This window comes from Anser cygnoides, chromosome 4 (genome assembly GCF_040182565.1).
Source record: "Anser cygnoides isolate HZ-2024a breed goose chromosome 4, Taihu_goose_T2T_genome, whole genome shotgun sequence".
Classification (NCBI taxonomy): domain Eukaryota; kingdom Metazoa; phylum Chordata; class Aves; order Anseriformes; family Anatidae; genus Anser; species Anser cygnoides.
Window position 1 is genome coordinate 29,569,401 of NC_089876.1, and position 20,699 is coordinate 29,590,099.

General features: G+C 39.2%; 1 protein-coding gene across 5 annotated transcripts in view; it reads left to right on the forward strand.

The window, feature by feature from the left end:
* TRMT9B (tRNA methyltransferase 9B (putative)) overlaps positions 1-18,501 on the forward strand; it is a 118,392-nt gene extending 99,891 nt beyond the window's left edge. For 4 of the 5 annotated variants that reach the window (XM_048074401.2, XM_048074400.2, XM_013200639.3 and 1 more), the window contains 3 exons: positions 5,807-5,961; positions 9,121-9,294; positions 12,621-17,664. In XM_048074401.2, coding sequence (XP_047930358.1) covers positions 5,808-5,961; positions 9,121-9,294; positions 12,621-13,657 — 1,365 coding nt within the window. In that variant the 5' untranslated portion in view covers position 5,807 and the 3' untranslated portion in view covers positions 13,658-17,664. Of the gene's footprint in view, positions 1-5,806; positions 5,962-9,120; positions 9,295-12,620 lie in introns of all 5 variants that reach the window. The other variant, XM_048074397.2, reaches the window with a different exon arrangement.
* The last annotated feature ends 2,198 nt before the right edge of the window (positions 18,502-20,699 follow it).

Below are 20,699 nucleotides of genomic sequence, written 5' to 3' on the forward strand. Positions count from 1 at the left end.
GTCCTGCTCTGCTCTGTGCTGGTGTGGCCTCTCCTTGAGCACTGTGTGCAGTTTGGGGTGCCACAGTATGAGGATATAAAACCATTAGAGAGTGTCCAAAGGAGGACTACAAAGATGCTGAAGGGTCTAGAGGGCAAGAAGTATGAGGAGCGGCTGAGGTCCCTTGGTTTGTTCAGCCCTGAGCAGAGGAGGCTGAGGGGAGGCCTCATGGCGGCCTCACGAGGGGAGCGGAGGGGCAGGCGCTGAGCTCTGCTCTCTGGGGACAGGGACAGGACCTGAGGGAACGGCATGGAGCTGGGACAGGGGAGGGTCAGGCTGGGGGTTAGGGAAAGGTTCTGCACCCAGAGGGTGGTCGGGCACTGGGACAGGCTCCCCAGGGCAGTGGTCATGACACTGAGCCTGCTGGAGTTCAAGAAGCATTTGGGCAGTGCTGTCAGACACATGGTCTGGTTTTTCATAGAATCATAGAATCATAGAATATCCTGAGTTGGAAGGGACCCTTAAGGATCATCAAGTCCAACTCTTGATACCGCACAGGTCTACCCAAAAGTTCAGACCATTTTTGTGTGGTCCTGTGTAGAACCAGGAGTTGGACTCAACGGTCCTTGTTGGTCCCTTCCACCTCATGATAATTTATGATTCTATGTTTCTATAGCTGCTGTTGTTATAGCTGGAGAGCAGGGTATTGTGGGACATAGACCTGGCCCTTGCGGTTATACTGTTCAATTTAAGACCAGTGATTAGATTATTACATCCATAGCTGAAGATGCATGTGTAACCAAGATTTATGTTGCTGTAGCAACATGAAGAGACACAACTGTGCTGAATTTCATAGATCTTTGAAGTAGGAAGTCTTCTAATTCAAAATGGGATTGAGAATTCCTGTTGGCATGTGAAGAATTTAACTAAGAGGAGCCCTCATTAAGAGACTGAAATCTTGCCTATCTGACTCTCAAGCTGAGTTGAGTAAGTTCCTGCTGCTCATCAAAGGGTTAGCGAAAACAGGCAGTTGCAAGAGAGAAGAGAAAAGGAAAGCCAATGGCTCAAATTAATCAAGGGCAATTGATTTGAAGAGAAATAGAAGTGATGCAGGGTTTGATGACTACTGTGAAAATCACAGGGTGCTTCCAAGAGGCTATTGACAAAAAGTTTGGAACATGTTCTGGGTATTGTAACTGGCCTGGCAGTAGAGGCAGTCGCAGGAGGAACTGAGCTTAGCCAGTTCAAGACTTCACAGTATTATGAATCAAACTAAAATAGTGGTGGTGACATGGTATGTGCTAAGGTACACGGAGGAAGATGTGAAAATCTTTGGTTTAAGTGGAACTTGAAGTGGATGAGGAGGGCTACAAGGGATTCAGAAGAAAGTAAGGTATAGAAAACTTAGGGTAGGCTGTGGTAGAGGCGGAGTTTTTGGACTGAACACTATCTCCTGCTTTTCAGCATTAGGGCACCCCTTGAATCTGGTAGCCAGCAACTGTTTTGACCTCTTTAGGCAAAGGTATTTAGTGCAGTCGGCCAAATCATGTCCAAAACTGGCAAAAAAATATGGCATGGAGGGGTGAGGGATGGGTGTACAGGGTGAGAATCCTGACTTTTTAACATTTTGGAAACTAGGATTATTAATTTTTGGCTGTTGTCATTTCAAGGTCACACAGTTAAATGCATTTCTTACTTCAGCCGCAACAGGAAAAGTCCAAGCAACTCTTTTTTTTTTTAAAAGCAGTACCCTTGAAAGTTAATTATCTAAAAGGTTTCAAAATGTTAATGGCAAAAGATTAAATTAGATTCCCTTGGACTCAGGGAACTTTTAGTGAGATGTGTAGCTATAAAAATATATGGTAATAGAATCATAGAATCATAGAATGCTCTGGGTTGGAAGGGACCTTAAAGACAATCTAATTCCACCCCCCTGCCATGGGCAGGGATATCTTCCCCTAGACCAGGTTGCTCAAAGCCCCATCCAACCTGGCCTTGAGCACTTCCAGGAATGGAGCATCCACAGCTTCTCTGGGCAACCTGTGCCAGTGCCTCACCACCCTCTGAGTGAAGAATTTCTTCCTTATATCTGATGTAAACTTACCCTCTTTTAGTTTAAAGCCATTACCCCTTGCCCTGTCACTACTTGGCCTTGTAAAAAGTCCTTCAGCTTTCCTGCAGGCCCCCTTTAAGTACTGGAAGGCTGCTATAAGGTCTCCCCGGAGCCTTCTCTTTTCCAGTCTGAACAACCCCAAGCCCCTCAGCCTGACTTTATAGGAGAGGTGCTCTAGCCCTTTCATCATCTTCATGGCCCTCTTCTGGACTTGCACCCAACAGGTCCACACCCTTCTTGTGCTGGGAGCCCCAGAACTGAATGCATCACTGCAGGAGGGGCCACACAAGAGCAGAGTAGAGAGGGACAATCCCCTCCCTCACCCTACTGGCCACGCTTCTTTTGATGCAGCCCGGGATACAGCTGGCTTTCTGGGCTGCAAGCACACATGGCTGGCTCATTTTGAGCTTCTCATCAACCAGCACCCGCAGGTCTTTCTCCTCACGGTTGCTCTCAATCCATTCTCCTCCCAGCCTGTATTTGTGCTTGGGATTGCCCTGGCCCAAGTGCAGGACCTGGCACTTGGCCTTTATGAACCTCATGAGGTTCGCACAGGCCCACATCTCCAGCCTGTTCAGGTCCCCCTGGATGGCATCCCTTCCCTCCTGCATGTCAACTGCACCACACAGCTTGGTGTCATCAGCAAACTTGCTGAGTACTAACATGATGATACTAACATGAATTCATTTTACCTCCTGGGAAGCTGTAATTCTTTCTTTTCCAGTTTATTTTTTATTTTGCTTTTTTTTTTTTTTTAATGAGAAAGCAAAACAGTGATGGTTTGCTCCAAGAGTCAATGGACTGTAACCTATTTACTTTCAAACATTATTGTTAATAGGCCACAGTTTCATGTGATGGAGTGGTGATCCATTTCCCTGCAAGATCAGCAATAATAACACTACAACTTTCATTCCATTATCTCACTTCATAGATCATCCACAACAAAGGCTTATTGTTGTCTCATGAACTAACATAGGTGAACCAGGAAGCATTAAGAGGGAAGGGAATCCTGCTCTTCACTTGTTATCCAAACAGCTTGTTTGCAGGAGTCTTATGTTTCTTAAGCTGCTTCCCCATTTTAGGGACTTGTCAAGACTTGGTGCCGTCACTGAACAGCAGGCTGCCAATTCATGGTGCGCTCACTGCTCTGAGCCCTTGGATGGGAGCATAAGCTACCACACACACACACACACAGAAAGAGAGGGAGAGAGAACTGAGCATGGGGAAAGTATGCCCATAATTACCTTCTTCTGCTCTTCTTCTCTTCTCTAGCTAATTGGACAGCTTCCAGGTAACGTAAGCAAGAACTGGAGCAGATGCTGAAGCAGTGGGATTTCTGGGCATCTTACATTTTCCTTACCTCCTTTGCAAAACAGACTTTCCCATTATCCTGGAAGTCACAATCCAGAATTTGGATGAACTGAATATTTTCTACAACTTATGTGCAACAGAGATTCTGTCTGATATTTTTTAAGGCAAAAGAGTTATAACTGCGGTTGAAAAATAGAGGTATTTTGTTTGGCTTACAAAGTTTCTGTTCAGTTCTAAGTTTCTGATGTTTTCAGTGACATCAGGCTTGTGTGAAACTTGTACAACTGCAGGCCAAGTCAGACTCCACAGATTTCTTGCCTTCTGTAAACATTAAAATGAAGAGGTTTATTGCTAGGCCCTTTCCCTGCTGTGCTGCAAAGTAAGTCATGTCAATGTTATGGTTTTTGACTGGAAAGTCAAACTGGCAAGTCTAATTTTATCATGTGACTTAATTACTTGCAAAATACACATTCTCATGGGGAATGGAAATTGTAATAAAAGGGTAAATGAAAAATGAAATAATGTTCGGTTTTGTATACTACTATTACCCTAAGATTATAACTAGATTATTATCTTGATAATGTTTCTTGGTAATGTTATCTTGATAACGTTATTTTTGATAATGTCAATATATCAATTTCTTGATAATGTTGTCTTAATAGTGATTGTGTAGCTAAAAATAATAACCTCTAATGCAGTGTTGTGGATCTCTCACCTGTCCAGTATATAGCAGGAGACTCAGTACCAATCCCAGTGAATGAGAAAGTTAAAGGCAAAAACTTAATGGGTTTGTGATTCAGTAGAAAACAAAGCAAAAGTTCAGACTACATTGGAATTTAATAAAGACATTTTAGGAAAAGCGTAATACAATATTGTATCAATGGGAAACTTACCATTTTCTGTCAAGTCCAAATTGGCTTTTGTGTGTATGTAACATATCTAAATTAAGCTGCAGTTCAGACAGCTACTTCTGTAGCTGGCATAAACTGAAATTTCTGTAGCATTTGGAATTCAGTATGAATGGCTGAAAACATTCTCCATCACTTTGTTTTTGTTGTTGTTTTTGTTTTTGTTTTTTAACTGCAAAGTCTAAACAAACAACTTCAAGTGGAAGAATAAAAACACTTGGAAACACTAAACCACATAGTAATCAGTTGTGAAATATAAAATAGAGCAAGGAGCATACTGGATGACAAAGGAAAACAAATCATTTTTAGTCTTTGGAATTTCTACTTGCAAATAGAGAATTTCTGGGCAACAAATAGAGTATGTTTTGAGGTAGAGAAGAAATATAGCTGCAGGCATGAAACACCCAATCTGTTTTAAGGGTCAAATAAGAAAAAAAAACTGGGTTTTAGACTCTAAGAAATAGTTACCTGAAACTACTGCAAATAACCCATGCTATTTGACAACATAACTTGAAATGGCATTCTGAGAAAAGCTCTGATTGAGTAATTTATGGCATGTGATATCATTTCGAGTCTATATTTCAATAATATCTACTTCTCTTGTTCAGGCTGTCAGAGGTTTCCACCCCTCAGGATGACGCTTATAATGTCAGTGGGAATTTACTATTCTGTTAATGAATTTCATACACACACACACATATATACACACATATATATTGAGCTAGTAAAAGCTGAACTAATTATTCATAAAAGAAGACTGAATTGTGCCAGAAAAAAAAAATATGAAAGTAGGGATTATGAAAAGGTTGAATATAAATGCTTTGAAGAGAGATATTCAAAGATGCTACAGCCAGAATGGACCATTGGGACTAATTCCCATTTTATAAATTAAAAAGATTGTGTTTGTTGGACAGGTGTTTAGAATGAAATGAAGATGGTGAAATCCTGATCTTTATTTTTATTTATTTTTTGTTGTTATTGAAAAATGCAACCACCTCATTACATCTAGAGGGTAGATAAACCAAAAATAATTTAGTCTTGATGTAGGGACTTTGGTTTCAGGGTACAGGCTTTATTTCAAATAACATAATACTATTTTGTCTACCTATTCACCTTAGCCATAACTGAAAATTCTATTCTTAACTTCCTTTTCTTAATCATTCTCTGTTCCTGATGCATTCATGCTCTTTCTTGCACCAGATAAGCTCTTACTATGCTGGTGAAATTCCGTAGGAATATGCATGTTACTGAATAGTACATGCAGTCATGTAATGCTCTTCAAGACAGGAGATACATACAATTTTTTTTTTGACTTTCATGAAATAAAAACAGATTCTTTGATTAAAAAGCATTTTATAAATATGATGCCTATTAGATGGGTGTAATGATTTTATAAAAGTAAGCTTACAAGGTCATGAATTATGCATGTCTATAAAATGTAGTCTACAACAGTTTCTGTTTGGCTATATATAATCTTTCTTCATTATGTTTTCAGGATGGAACATGAGGCTACCCAGCTAGAAAAGCAGCATGTGCACAGGGTGTATGAAAATACAGCTGCCTACTTTAACGATCTGCAGAGCAAAGCATGGCCTCGTGTTAGAAACTTTCTGTTGGAGCAAAAGCCTGGCAGTCTCATTGCTGACATAGGTAAGCCTCTCCCTGGGGTAGCATGAAATATTGTCTATAAACCTTATTAGTTTATACATTAATCATATGTATCCTCTAGAGCAAAAAATCTTCTAAATTTGTTTAGAGATTGTTTGAAAACTGTTTTTAAACAGTATTAGATGTCATATGTAATTTATTTTATTTCTTTGACAGTGTATTGGGCAGCGGTCTGTCATTCCCCTGGTGCACTTTTTTGAAAAGAATGCTGTTAATAGCTCAGTTATTTTATATTTCAGTTTCTTTAGATCTCTCAGTACTGCTGGTCTGCACAATTTGTTGCTTTTCATTTGTTCTAAAACTCTTACTATTAAGGCTTTAACTTCAGAGAAATATTCTGACATATTGGGTGTTAAAAAATTATATATATATATATATACATATATGTTATATGAGAATCTCCCCATTACCCTAAGTGAGGTTTGGACACCAAAACCTCATTTTTCTGCTATGGCCTTGTCTTCTCTGCATGTTCAATTTATACCTTGATTTTCTGTTGCACTTGCAGGCATTGTAGGGGTTTCCAGGTCCTGGTGTGTTTGCTTTGTGTTTGTATTATGCATTCAGCCCTAAGCAGTGCATCATTGCAAACTGGGTGCTCCTTTGCATCATTGCATTTTCCCCACTGTTTAGACTAGTAAAATGTGTTTACACAGCATGGTGTATAGATGTACAAAATAAATTATGTTCCTGCCTTATCCTATCAGAGAAAAGCATCTCTGAAGATCTTATAGACCAAAATCAAAAGATAATATACAGTTTTGCAGTTGTCAAGTAGTTCTCAGAAAAACACTGGACTCCTATTATTTTGGATATGCATCTTTTATATTTCTGCACCATTTTCACAAATAATCCCAGGAAATATCCTGTGGCATCTACTCATTCAATAGTCATCTTAACATGGTATTTCTCAGCCAACATTTTTTGTCACCTCAATAAAAGTCATCTGAAGCTTTTCTGAAGTTCTTTGAGGCTTTAAAAGCAGATATCACAGTGGTTGCTGAAAGATCACTCCATTACTGTTTCAGATGAAATAATTTAAACACACGTGATGCATCTGGACAGAAAGTAAATGCTTACAGTTGCCAATAAAAATATTCCCATCAAGGCACACGAGGTACCTCCTTTTATGGGGTTTAATAAGACCTACAGGAATCTGACCGCAGTGTTTATTTTCAGTAGGCATTTTGGTGGGAGGGTTGCCTAGTGGCACCATATTTTTCAAAATGAGATGTTCAATTGATAATCTCTTTTTCTGTTTAATACCACCTTTTATTAAAATATTTTTGTTTGCTAGCTTTACATGAAGCATGATAATAGTAGCAGAAGAAAATAGCATTTTGTCTAATTGTCTTATTATTGTTCATTCATGAGAATAAATGGCAATGGTGTGGCGGTTGTTAACAGCTTCATGAAGGAATCCACCCTCCTGATGACTCATTTAAAAGTGAATCTCCTGCAAATGTAGATTTTTAGAGTACCAAGAGTGTTATCATTATTTGGCTTCATTCCAGAGAAGACCATGTACTTCAGAAAACTCACTGTGATTACAAAGCACTCCACCAAAAAACATGTATTAAGCAACTGAATCTTCTAAATTAATATACATTTGACTAAATGTGTTCCTTCTACGAACACAGTAACCGATAATACTTTATCCTAATTTTAAAGCTTACACTTTCTACCCAACATGAAGAGCTTCATGTTTTATTGCATATATTCCTTGATCTGTATTAATAATATTCATCTTTTCCATTTCTCTTAAGTGTCATTTCAAAGGGTAATGCTTGAGTTTTGCTTTAGAAAGATGCTCTTTTTTCAGCATGGAAGTGTTGTGCTGTTCTCCAGCAGTTCCTGTGCTGTCTCTCTAGATAATGGTGCACATTAACATCAACAACAGCAGCAGCGCTGCAAGAAGCAGTGATGTTTCTAAAGATAACTCCAGGCCTTTAAATTGAATTACCAATACTGAGATGGCTCTCTTTGCCAAGCTGCTACCCAGTTGCTTGGCTGTCAACTTTCAGAAATTATTCTTCACTACTGACCCATAACTGCAGTGAATGTTTCCTAATCTAATTTTGAAAAGTGCCTGTTATGCATACAGTATTGAAGAACACTCTGAAAGATTTCAATTTAGTATAGCACAGGCCCTTAGTAGACATACTTTTAGGTAGAATACATTCTGTGACTGTTCATTACATTTACATGTGTTACAATGTGTCAGAACAAAGATAGAAAGAGAAAGTGCCTGCAACATGGCAGGAATTTTATGAATCAGTTATTTTCAAATCTGTATCTCAAGTTAAAATTTTCCTCCCTGCCTTGTGTCAGTGACAGCTGTGGTTTAGGATTTCTTGGAGAGAGATCCTTTCCTCTGCTATGCAGTCACAGAGACCTTGCTGGCTGTAGATCTTGGTGGGGTGGTTAACATGGCTTACGATGGCTTCAGAGTGAAGATCTGGGTCTGGGCCAATGCATCCTCTTCTCTAGTATTTCTCCCTGGAAGTGGGGACGTTCTGGAGAGGTACTGTGTGGGATTTAGCAGAGACTGGGGAGGAACTTGAAAGAGAGATCTATTGTAAGTCACTAAAAAGACAAAGCACCCTATCTTCAGGAAATCCTCTGAGCAGAAAGTAGTTGGAAGCTGGAAGGGTATTGAGGAAAAGGGTCATCAGACTTACCCCATCCTTACTCTTTATCAGGTACCCATTTTTACTCATTGTTTGAAACAGGTTACCAGGCTATATAAAGGCTCAGTATGCTGCTTGATACTGAGCATTGCTCTGAGATGTGCAATAATGGCTACAGAGGACCACTCCTTCCTCCTCCCACCTGCACTTACCCTTCTTCCCCAAAGAACATAACCTGGTGTTGCACAGGGCTGTGCAATGAGTATTTTTACTGGTGATATTGGTACTGTTACGTTCCTAATAGTGTGAACATATAATAACAGTCCAAATGAGTCCTGCAGGAGTTAGACTAGTAGGAGCAAACACACATTTTGTTTTCCAGGAAGTCTTAGAACTAGGAAAGACAACCCACCCCCTGAACCATTTCCCATTGTTTTCAGTACTTTGAGAGGAATAGCTAGTGTACAGAACATACGACTTCTAATCTAGTAAAGAATATTCTTTTCTTTAGGTTGTGGAACCGGAAAGTATCTCAGTGTCAACAGTCAGGTGTATACTCTTGGCTGTGATTACTGTGGACCGTTGGTAGAAATTGCAAGGAAGAGAGGCGACGAAGTTCTGGTATGTGACAACCTTAACCTTCCCTTTAGGGACCAGTGCTTCAATGCAGTCATTTCCATTGGAGGTAAGACAACAAACATACATTCTGTCCCACAGCATATCCAAATTGTTTTTTTTTTCCATGGATCTTCATTTCAATTAAATTTGTTTTGAAAAAATTATCTGAGAAACGCAGCACATATTGCTGAAATGAATGTAGTAAAATTAAAAAAAAAATAGGTCCATTGCACAGATATGCTGTTGACCAGGGAAGTATGTGGATCATTTGTTTGTTTATATGTGGTCTTGTGCACCCTGTGGATAAAAGATTTCCTTCCAGTATGCATTTTAAACAAGTAACAACTAGTATAAACATGGCTGCTGGTAGTTTAAACACATTGCATGGTCAAGATAAACTTTGGGTTCCTCCTTAGGATCTGTTTTGACCAGCAAAAGCATTGAAAGGGAGAAAACTTGCTTTCTCTACAGAAGAGCTCAAAACTTATGTCAACTATTATGTATTAAGAACACAAATTTCTCTTAGACTAGACATGCAATAAGAATTTAGAAGTGTTCAAGTGCCTGTTTTCTGAGTGAAGAATCTCAGCATCTTGACTCCTCTGACCTATCTTGTTGAAAAAAATTGCTCATAATTTGAGAAGTAAAAACTGGAAAAGAATAGATGAAGAAGAATAGTTAGACTACTCAGTTACGGTCTACATTTTAAATTCAGTTCTTAACTTAAACTCCTTTCAGACTGTTTGACTGTATCAGCAAAAATATAAAACATGAAAATTATTACTGGTAGCAATCAACGAACTACTCAATCTATGACCAAAATGTATCTTAAAATCTTTTTTTCACTGGTGAACAAAATTTTAAAGGGAGAAAAGGGTGGGTAATATGCAAGTGGTATTTATATAAAATTGCTTTCGTATTAACTAGTTAACCAGTGAACTCTATCCATATATTAGGTCCTGTAGCATAATTTCAGTTCTATTAGATCAGCTGACTTTCAAGGATAGCCTACCTATCTAATATTTAAATTAAATAAAAGGCCTGACACGAGCCAGCAGTGCACACTTGCAGTCTAGAAGGCCAACTGCATCCTGGGCTGCATCAACAGAGGAGTGGCCAGCAGGTCCAGGGAGGTGATGTCCCCCTCTGTTCTGCCCTTCTGAGGCCCCACCTGGTGTCCTCCATTCAGCTCTGGGGCTCCCAGCAAAAGAAAGATGTGGATCTGTTAGAGCGGGTCCAGAGGAGAGCTACAAGGATGATCAGAGGGCTGGAGCACCTCTACTATGAAGAAAGGCTGGGAGAGGTGGGGATGTTCAGCCTGGAGAAGAGAAGGCTCTGGGGAGATGTAATTTCAGCTTGCAGCTTTTCGGTACTTAAAGGGGACTTATAAAAAAGATGGAAAGCAACTTTTTGCTCGGTCAAATAATTCTTCACTCAGAGGGTGATGAGGAACTGGCACATGTTGCCAAGGGAAGCTGTGGATGCCCCATCCCTGGCAGTGTTCAAGGCCAGGTTAGATGAGGCCCTGGGCAACTTGATCTAGTGGGTGGCATCCCTTCCCATGGCAGGGGGGTTGGAACTGGATGATCTTTAAGGTCCCTTCCAACCCAAGCCATTCTATGATTCTATGATAAGATCAAAAGTTTGGCTGGTATTTTTGTACATTTAACAATAGTGGATTTTAATCCCTCTTGAACAGAGACATGGTATGTCTGTCTCCATCTAATTCTAAATGAAGTGGTTTTCATTCCATTCCAGAGCATGGCAAATATTTGTGTGCAGAATCAAATGCTCTTCTTGGCTTTGCTGGTATATTCCTGTTTATAGGATTTATATTTCTGTAGAAACACCAGAATGACTAAGTAATTTTAACCATGCAGAATATTTCACCCATTGAATTGTTTAGAGTTTGTACAGATTTTCTTGGTTGGTTAGCACTTCTTTCTGGTGAACTAAGCTCACATGCTTATGCTGTCAGTTTTGACACCAGTTTACAGGAGGTTCAGTGGTGTCATACAGCCTGCCTCCATTATGAGAGAAAATATCTGTTCCTTTCGCCCCATCTTGTTTAAGAAATGGAAATAGTTTTTGTTTTGTTTTGTGGTGGGTTTATTTTGGTTTGTTGGTTGGTTGTTTTTTCCAAAGTTCAAGAAAATATTGACAAGAATTAGGAGGAGCTGGAAAGAAACATTGACCATACAGACAGGGAAACTCTTCCCAGAGTTTTCTGTCTTGTGTTCTCAGATGCTTCTGAGGACCTAGTTAATATCAATTGCCAAGAAAGTTTTTTCCTGTCCTGTGGTAAAAACACTACATTTTTTTCCCCTTGGTAACTTATCATTGTTTAGAATAAAGTCAAGGCTTGCTGGACAGTCTTTCATAACTGCTATGTTGAAATAACAATCTTTCAACAAGTAGAATTGGCTGCTGTCAAGCAGCACATATAAAAATAATTATTTTTCTTAATAAATTGAGAAGTCTTCAGCTAACAACATATACGATTATTATATGTTGCTATTTGGTTACATGGAATGTTCTGTGTGTAGAATGGGCTGGTTTCAAGTCCATCTGGATCAAATTATGGAATCAGTCCATCATTGATTCAAATCAAATTTAGTACTGATGATAGAGAGACCAACATGACCGACATGACCAATCTCAGTCCAAGTTAACATTTTTCAGAGTTCAGAGAGAAAGCAGCTGACTTAGCTATTCTTTGGTTTTTAAAATTGTTTCCTTCAGGTGAGTAGGAATCTGTAAATAGACTGGAAATCTTGAAACATAGCTTCATTCCACATCACAGTGAAATTTAAAAATGTGGAAATTATCTTGGAAAGAAAATTCAACTATAGTGATCAATGGTTTTATTTTGACTGACTTTTTTTTTTTTAATACCATAACATAACGTAAAGAAAAAATGCAAATCATGATTCTCAGATATGAAAATGTAGGCCAAGTCACTTTCTTCTCATTTTTTTTCTCCACAGTAAACATTCTATAAAGGCAACACCTTTCTAGAGAATTAATACACTGGAAAATATTTCTGTCTAATTTTTCTCACTAGTTCTTTTGAAAACTGACTGAAAGCTAGTTATTATTTTCTTTTATGGGTTATGCAGAAAACCAGTAACCTCCAGTTTATGTGCCTGACTTTCTCAAATCCGTACCTTGTGATGAGATGAATTTCCTCCTTTGGGATTTGCCTGTTTTTATCCATTGAATGTAAATGTAAAAGAGAACATTCTGGGGTAAACTTGCACTGTGGTACCGATAAATTCTGCATTGTTGCTGACTTCAGTGTGTGAGAATCGTGATATGACTACTAAAGTGGTTAAACACATAGAGCTATTCCCATACTAATATTCAATACATGATGCCTTTCCTTTTTCATAGTGATCCATCATTTCTCAACTAAACAAAGAAGAATCAAAGCAATAAAGGAAATGGCAAGGGTATTGATGCCTGGAGGCCAGATGATGGTTTATGTTTGGGCTATGGAACAAAAGAATCGTCGCTTTGAGAAACAAGACGTATTTGTTCCCTGGAACAAGGCCTTGTGCTCACGGCATTTTTCAGAATCAAATCAATCTGGAGATAAGGGTGAGTTTGTGCATGCTGTGAAAAGCCAAGATATACACCCTGCAGAGCTAGTCATCTCTGATTGCAGCTACCAAACAACTCTGCAGCCAGAAACTAATTCAAAACATTCCCAAAATACGGACCATTGCTTATCCAGAGCCTGCTGCATGAAAATTTCGGAAGAAGAAAATAGATTTTACAGTGCTCTAGGAAGATCTTTCCGGTCATGGTTTTTCTCCAGATCTCTTGATGAATCAGCCATGAGGAAGCAAACTGAAAAACTGAAGCCTCCGAAGAATGAAGGAGAATGGACAAACAGTACCATGCCCATTCAGCATTCACGGCACTGCAGTTTGGACTTAGGTCACCATGGGGCACTGTTGAAAGAACAAAGTTTAGATGATGATGATGTGTTTGTAGAAAGCTCGCCTATCAAAAAGCCACCGTGGTCACCAGCCACAGATGCACTGAAGGATTTGAGTTTAAATGGAGGACACCAAAGTGTAGCTCAAAGCAAGAGTGAAGAAGCTGCTTTTATAAATGGTTCAGTGGAAGACAGGGACTTCAGCTGCATTTGTAATAAAGATGATACTGTTAAGACTACCACCAGCAAGTTTTTCAAAAGAACTTCAACAACTGATTCCACTGATTCTGCTTTGGATTCTGCAGTATCTGTTGGGGACCAAACTGTTGACGCATTGGATACAAAAGCCTTCATGCGTTATTATCATGTTTTCCGGGAAGGGGAGCTGTGCTCTCTGATAGAAGAGAATGTGCCTGAGCTTCTGATACTTTCTTCCTGCTATGACCATGGAAACTGGTGCATTATTGCAGAGAAAAGAGGAAAATAACTATAAACAGAACAAAACAGAATTCAATGACTGAGGATTTTAAGCTGCTCCTTGTGTTCCTGTGATTGTGCAATTTGATGTGGAATTTGAATCCCTTGTAGTCACGTGCCATCCGTTTCCTATCTATGTAACTATCTGATGCAAGGCTTGTATATAGGAATGTAAGTGGCAAATGATATTTATGTTTTGTTAAACTTTTATGAAGTTAAAAATGGAGAGTTTTATATTGCTTTTAGCAAATAATTGTGTTTTTAAATATACTTTTATATTGAAAAATAAAACTTTTTATAAGACAAGGAAAGGATCAGGGCATCTTTTATGAGAAATAGCCTCTTCGTAGGACATTTATGCTTTGTTCTTGGAATGCTTAAAACATGTCACATTACTCCCTGTTCTTAAAGTCCTATAAATAGAGACATAGGCACATTTTAAAACACACTTGACTGTATACTGCTTGAGTGCATGCTGCATAACTGGGAGCAAACATAGTCCCAGTGCTACTTAGTTTGGAGTAGAGTTGTTAATGGGCAAAAGCCATGTACAAATAAGCTCTTATTGCATGTTCTCTTATTTGTGGTTTGTATTTTGGAGCAGATGACAGAATGGATTTTGAACAATAATTTGGACTTTTGTTTTGAAAACAATTTAATTTGTGTATCAGATGCAGGTTAAGTTTTGCATGTTAGGTCTCACAAATACTTTATCTTAATTTCCTTTGCTGCAGGTCTTTGCTGGTTATTTATATATAGGAGTCAGAGGGATTAGTGAGAGTAGCAGTATTATGTAAAGGTTACAAAATATCAAATATTTGAGATACATATATCTTTTTGATAAGCCTGGGTAGCTAAGATAAATAGTACTTGATAAGATTAATAAAATCCCAGTGCACATCTGGTCAACTGTCATATTTGCTCTGCTCATTCACTGACATGAGAATACATACTCAATGGCATGTCAAATAATGTAGATAGGAAGAGGATACAAGTCAAGTTTGTATCTAAAATATAACATTTCCAGGCTATGTTGTGTAAGTAGATGGGTTTTGGATGGAATTTTGGATTGGATGGATTTTGGTAGATGGATTTTTTTTTTTTCAGTAGAAAATCCTAATGATACTATTTTTAGATGTATCTGCCGAGGAGTAATTACTGCATGGTAATGTATTATAGATTTATTTACTGGATTGTTGCCTGTAGAACAATCATTTTTGTCTTCCTCATAGCTTGGGATCCTTGTGCTTTATCCTTCCCAGGTCTCTACCAAGTGCCAGGGGCAAATCCTTGCATTCCCCACTGTCTTTTGACCACAAAAATGTGGTCAAAGAACTGTGTATTGGACACTTCTGAAATATTATTCCACTGTGTCTGAGCCTTACTTCAGAGCAGTGGCAATATTCCCTGCATCACTGGGTCCAGCTGCTCCCTGTGCACAGCTCAGGGGCTGGTCCTGCTGCATCTTCAAGCTCCCGTTTTAGAAGCACAGTGTGAAAATGCCCATGCAGGCATATTGCAGAGTCAGTATGGGTTGTGCTCAGCTCCACACCTCATCTGCAACGTCCTCATGTCTGAACAGTGAGGTTTACCTCATTTGCTGGATATTTTTGGAGGAGATTGAGGATTTAGAAGCAAACTCAGTTGCCTCCAGATTAGATGTGGTAGGGGATATTCAGCACCCCTGGAATCTGGGCCATATGTAGGAAGGAGGTAGTTGCTGATCATCCTGCATCCAATTCTGAAAGTTTGTTCTTAAACTCCAACATGCAGAATCTCCATTCCAAGCATATATGAAAATTTCTATTGAAAATTATTAATCTAAACTGACTGGTTTATTTAACTGGGAGAACCAACATTAAATTTTGTTATCTGTACATCTACATTCTACCTGTATAGTATTGAGCGTGTAAATAAGCAGGCTGATAAAATTTGGGGTAAATTAAGAAAAAAAAGGCTTCCATTCTCTTTATAACAGAGACGTTCTGTCCCTGTAAAAGGCTGACTCTATGTTTCAGGCTCTACTAAAAACTTCATGCTGTATCAGCTGTATAAATAAGACCTGTCACCTCAAAGCCACTAAGGTACTTTAAAATGCTTTTGTGTTTGTAGACTTTCCCTGCATAGTTGGGTTTGAGATTCTTGACTGGGGATAGTTTTCACAGTTATTTGTTTCTATATTTCCACTTCTCCTGTTCTGAGCTGATGTCACCAAATCATATTACATGAAAGTTTGGACTGTGTTGTCATAAATTCCTGGGTGGGGTGGGTGTAAACTGCTTTCTTTTTCTTTTTGCTGTTGCACTGGGTGATCTTTCTAAGTCCTTCTAACTGAACCGTTCTGTTCTGCTCTATTTGTAAATTTCCCGTTTTCCTCTGAGAATATATAGTCACCAAGTACCACAGTTTTTGAAGATAGGGAACAGGCAGCTGAGGTCATGAACCTCAGGTCTGCCCAGCAAGCACGTCAGGCCTTTATTCACATGTTCAGTCTCCCATCTACCCACAGAAGCCACCTGGCTCTGTAACAGCTTCATCATCTCATAAGAAACCAGAGTACATCACTCAGAGCATGGTGACTGTCTCTTCTGATGGGTTTCCCTTTTGATGAGACCCATCTTAAGCAAAATGTAATTCCCAGAAGAATCCATGCAATGCCAATCTTCAATAGCTTGCATACATCCTTAATGTCTTCAGAGAGGTGTGTATGCAATTGAAAAGTCTATAACAAATGAATGAATATATAAATAAAATCCAGCTGTCCCTACATGCTCAGCGGTGCCCAAACTACAGGATCTTACTGCTGTAAGGTAACGGGCAAACGTATTCTTGTATTTCTTGTCTGACTTATAGTCAAAATTCTCACCCTGTTTATGGCAATATCAAGCCCGATACTGACTTTAGTGGGCTAGGATTGCTCCTAAGCTGCTCATCTGCCCTTAAGTGGCACACGGAGATGTCTCGATTACATGAGAAGAGATGCCCTGTGTTTTGTTTCTTTTTACAATTTAATTTACCAATATTGCCATCAGTCTGAACTGGCTGAACAAAAGCTGCTACTATGTTAACTCTTATGCACTGTAATCCAAATGCGCAATTGCAATCAAAAGGGTGCAGTTGAACAGAGCTATTTCTGAAGGACTAATACAATTGCAACTTTTGATAAATGACATTTCACTTTTTTTTTTAATACATAAAATATTTATATTAGAAGTGCAGATGCTTTTTTTTTCCTCCTAATGGCAACTGATTTACTTTCTTCCCAGCTTGTGGTGTAGGAACTCGTAAAGCACAGGTGAGGTATGAAAGCTGTAAATATTCTAGCAGATTTTTTTTCTGGTACATATCGGTATACAAGTTACTTATGTGCACACTTTAAAATCATACCCAGTGAAGAGCTGTGTATGTTACACCAGCAGAACAGTTGTAGTGAACCACCTGGGTGGATTCTGAATAGGAATAATGGCTCTGACCCTGGGCCTCTCCCGAGTTGTGTCTCCGTCAAGACGCATTCGTGTCACCATTGGGCTGTATTAGTATCGACATTGTGTTGAACCTAGTGGTCTAGCCATTTTCTTGCTCAGCACTTTGACAGGATTTGTGGCTGTTTTAGTATTCCGGGAAAATGAAGTATGTCAGTGTTAAATATATGCAGTCGTATATCTATTTTGTGAGATCAGCATTTCTTATTCTTGAAGTATATTAATTCTGGCAGCTACCCGTGATTTTATCTTCTGATCTCCTTGTCAAAATCATGCATAGATACTGCTCTGTAATCAGCTCTTTGTCCGTACATGGAACCTATTATCTAGCATTTGACAGAAAATAAATCCTACTTGGTTAAAATGTTATTTCCTACAGAACTTCTGTGCTTTAAGATTAGTTAATAAATATATTAGCTACTGGAAACTCTGTGTCTGGGAAAGTTCTTGATGAATGTTAAATTTGAGCAGACTCTGTCAGTGCCATTTGCTCAGTAACAGGTAGACCACATGGGGCACAATGGGATTTGCTATGAAGCTAGGGACTCTGCCTTTGCTTTAGATGTTCATAGGCAGCCTAGCCGTAAATGTGCTCATTTGAACTAGGTAAATAAAGGTGATGAAATGTGATTTTCAGCCACTTCAGTACTATGCGTCATGCTGATGATAGAAAAGGGTGTACCTGATGGTCCGGCAGGGTTATCTGCTACAGAGCTGCACTTCCTGCCCTTCTGAACTATTTACTGTACTCCAGGACTGTGCTCTGGGGCATAAGATAACGCTGAAGTATTTCTTTGGGATTGTTTGCAGTCTTTTTACCCCAATTTAAATCAGAATAGAAAAATAATATAATCAAAATTATGCAATTTCCTGGTGAGGTTACAGCTATACTGAGTTAAAAGTGGTTTTACAGGTACTGTGATCATCAATTGTGCTTTTACAATTGCAGTGATCACTTATTGTACCGATATGTTTGTCATTCTAGTGACTAAGGACTTACTAGTAATTAAGCACTATCCAGGTAAGCAGTCATACACGCCTAGCAGTACAGAGCATGTAGCCTAACCGTGCTTAGCTTGTGGGAAAGTCGTGTGAGCACAGACTGGGCAATGGGATGGTAACAAATATAGTTTTAGTGGGATACAGAGTGGTGTCTTTGAAGAAAGAATGAGTGAAATCTGATGCAGTGTTGAGAAGGGCTAAGGAGAAAAAAGCAAAGATAGGAAGTAGACAGAGAAATGAAGGGGAATGGCAAAGGTGAGAGCAGTCACAGCAGAGAAGGCACAATCAGCACTGCTAGGTATTCCTCGGGTAAGCAGAGGTCGCTGTTTTGATTGATCTTACATTTCAGAGGGTCTGGTTGATATCTTCCTGCTGTCTTTACTCAAGAGCACATGCAGAAGAAGCAATGCACCAATGCACCTTTTTCCCACCACTTTGAGTTCAGTACTTGTGCACTGTCAAGGCTAGGCATTTGCAGAGGAAGATTGTTAGGGATAACAATTTTCCCTACCTTTTTATCTACATTGCAGCATGCTTTGTTTCAGTTCATTCACTATGACCTAGAGTAAACTATACCCCACAACATGGAGTTGCATTTATTTTACTCTTCTACCAATATATTTGCACTGGTACGAGCTTTTCTTTTAGAAATAAATATAAAGACAGATTAAAAAAGCATTAAGGCACAAAAAGGGACATAATTTCAGTTGTTGAGGGATACCAGCCTCTTGCTGTTATTACCTGTACAGTAACTGAAGCATATTATCCCAAGTAAAGAAAGGATTGCTCTGAGACTCCCCCTTAACAAAACAGGTATGTGTGTGCTGTAGAAGACTGACTGCTCCAGGCATCTTGGATAGTTAGATAATTTTCCAAATCTGCCACGAGTGAATCCCTAGATTCTCTGTTTGCTACTATGGTAGTAAATATACTTAGCATTCTGCATTCACATGCATGTGATTGCGCAGTTCCCCTTTGCTAAACTAGTAATCAAGGGCTCCACTATTCCTGTTTATTTCATTTCTATTTCTTTCTATCTCTAATTTCACTTACTTTCTTTGTTCTGAGCATTCCCTTCAAAGACTCTCCAGTTCAGCCTGCGTCTTTTCTATTCAGAGAGAGACAAACAAAAAACACAGCAGTAGCACCTCAGGATACCACAAATATGTATGTTTCATTTTTACCCTTAAATCTCCATTTATGATGACACTTTTAGGGTGCTCTCATACTTATGCCTCTGACAGTGGAAGACAAAAATGAGAAGATGACTCCTTAATGCCTCAAAGTGCTATAGCAAACCTTATTAACAGGGACTAATTTACAGGATTAAGGACAATTTACATCTCCAATAGTGCAACAAATGATGGTATCATCTACACATAATTCCCTCTTCCCCCTTTTCTTTTGTCAGCTGTAGTTTATCCATGATTGTCTTTGCTTGGGTACCTTCTGAGCTCTTTAGGTTATGCCTGCATCTTCAGTGTTGATTCTAGACAAGCCTGCAGCACCTGCACCTGCTGCTTCTCCCAAAGCCACTCCTTCAGAGAAAAGTTCTCTTAAACAGAATCCAAATAATCTGTTTAAACAAGCAAACAAACAAAACATGGCAGGGGCGTTGGAACTAGATGATCTTTAAGGCCCCTTCCACCCCAAACCATGCTATAATTTTATGATTCTATAAACCAAAAAATGAGCAGGAGGAGCTTCAGCAGTTGTGATCATGTCCTAACTGAAGCGGAAATGTGGGAGAAGGAAAGAAAATATGGATATTATGAGTGGTGCTCCTAGCTTTGAAAAGATTCTTGGATCTAAGTTCTTCACCCCATGTGTCACTGTTGACCAGGTGCAATACTCTGCTTTGAGGAGGGGTGTGTGGATGGGACCCCGACCGTGGGAGCTGTGAGATGGTATAAGGTTGCCCTCTTCTGTTGTGACAAGGTAGGTTGACTCCTGCAGAATATAAACTGCTTTCTACTCTTTGTACGGCATCTAAAATTCATTTCCCTGGAATATCAGAGTGCTCTATGACCCTCAGGCATTTTGAAGTTTTCATGAGTAAAAGAGATAAAGAAGGGGGACGTAAACAAGCAGATGATCTAGCTGAAAATATCTCTACCATATCAGTGTGCTAACAAAGACGTCTGTGTGCACAGTCAGATTGAAAACTGGTGTTTCCTCTTCCACAAGATAAAAATAAGAGTCATCCGGGGGAGTCTTTTGGGTGTTCTTTTCTGTGTCTCTTTCTGCGTCTTTATATAAGAGACTGTGTGCTACGTGTCAGAATTACTGAGAACAAATTGACCCATCACTACTTTGTTTCCTTACCATAGACTGACATTTAATTATGAACAATCTGGAGGGCAAAATAGTGTTTCCTTTGACAGGAGGAATTAACCACCTGGACAGAAGTGCTTTGTTGCAGAGAAAGCACAGCCTTTCAATACCGGGTTAAATCTCTGCTCAAAACGAGGGAAAACAGACAGTTTTGTGGATCACTGGCCAAAGCCACTTTCCAGCATACACAAGAGAATGCCAGAGGTAAGACGGTGAGAGCATTGATAGAGAGCA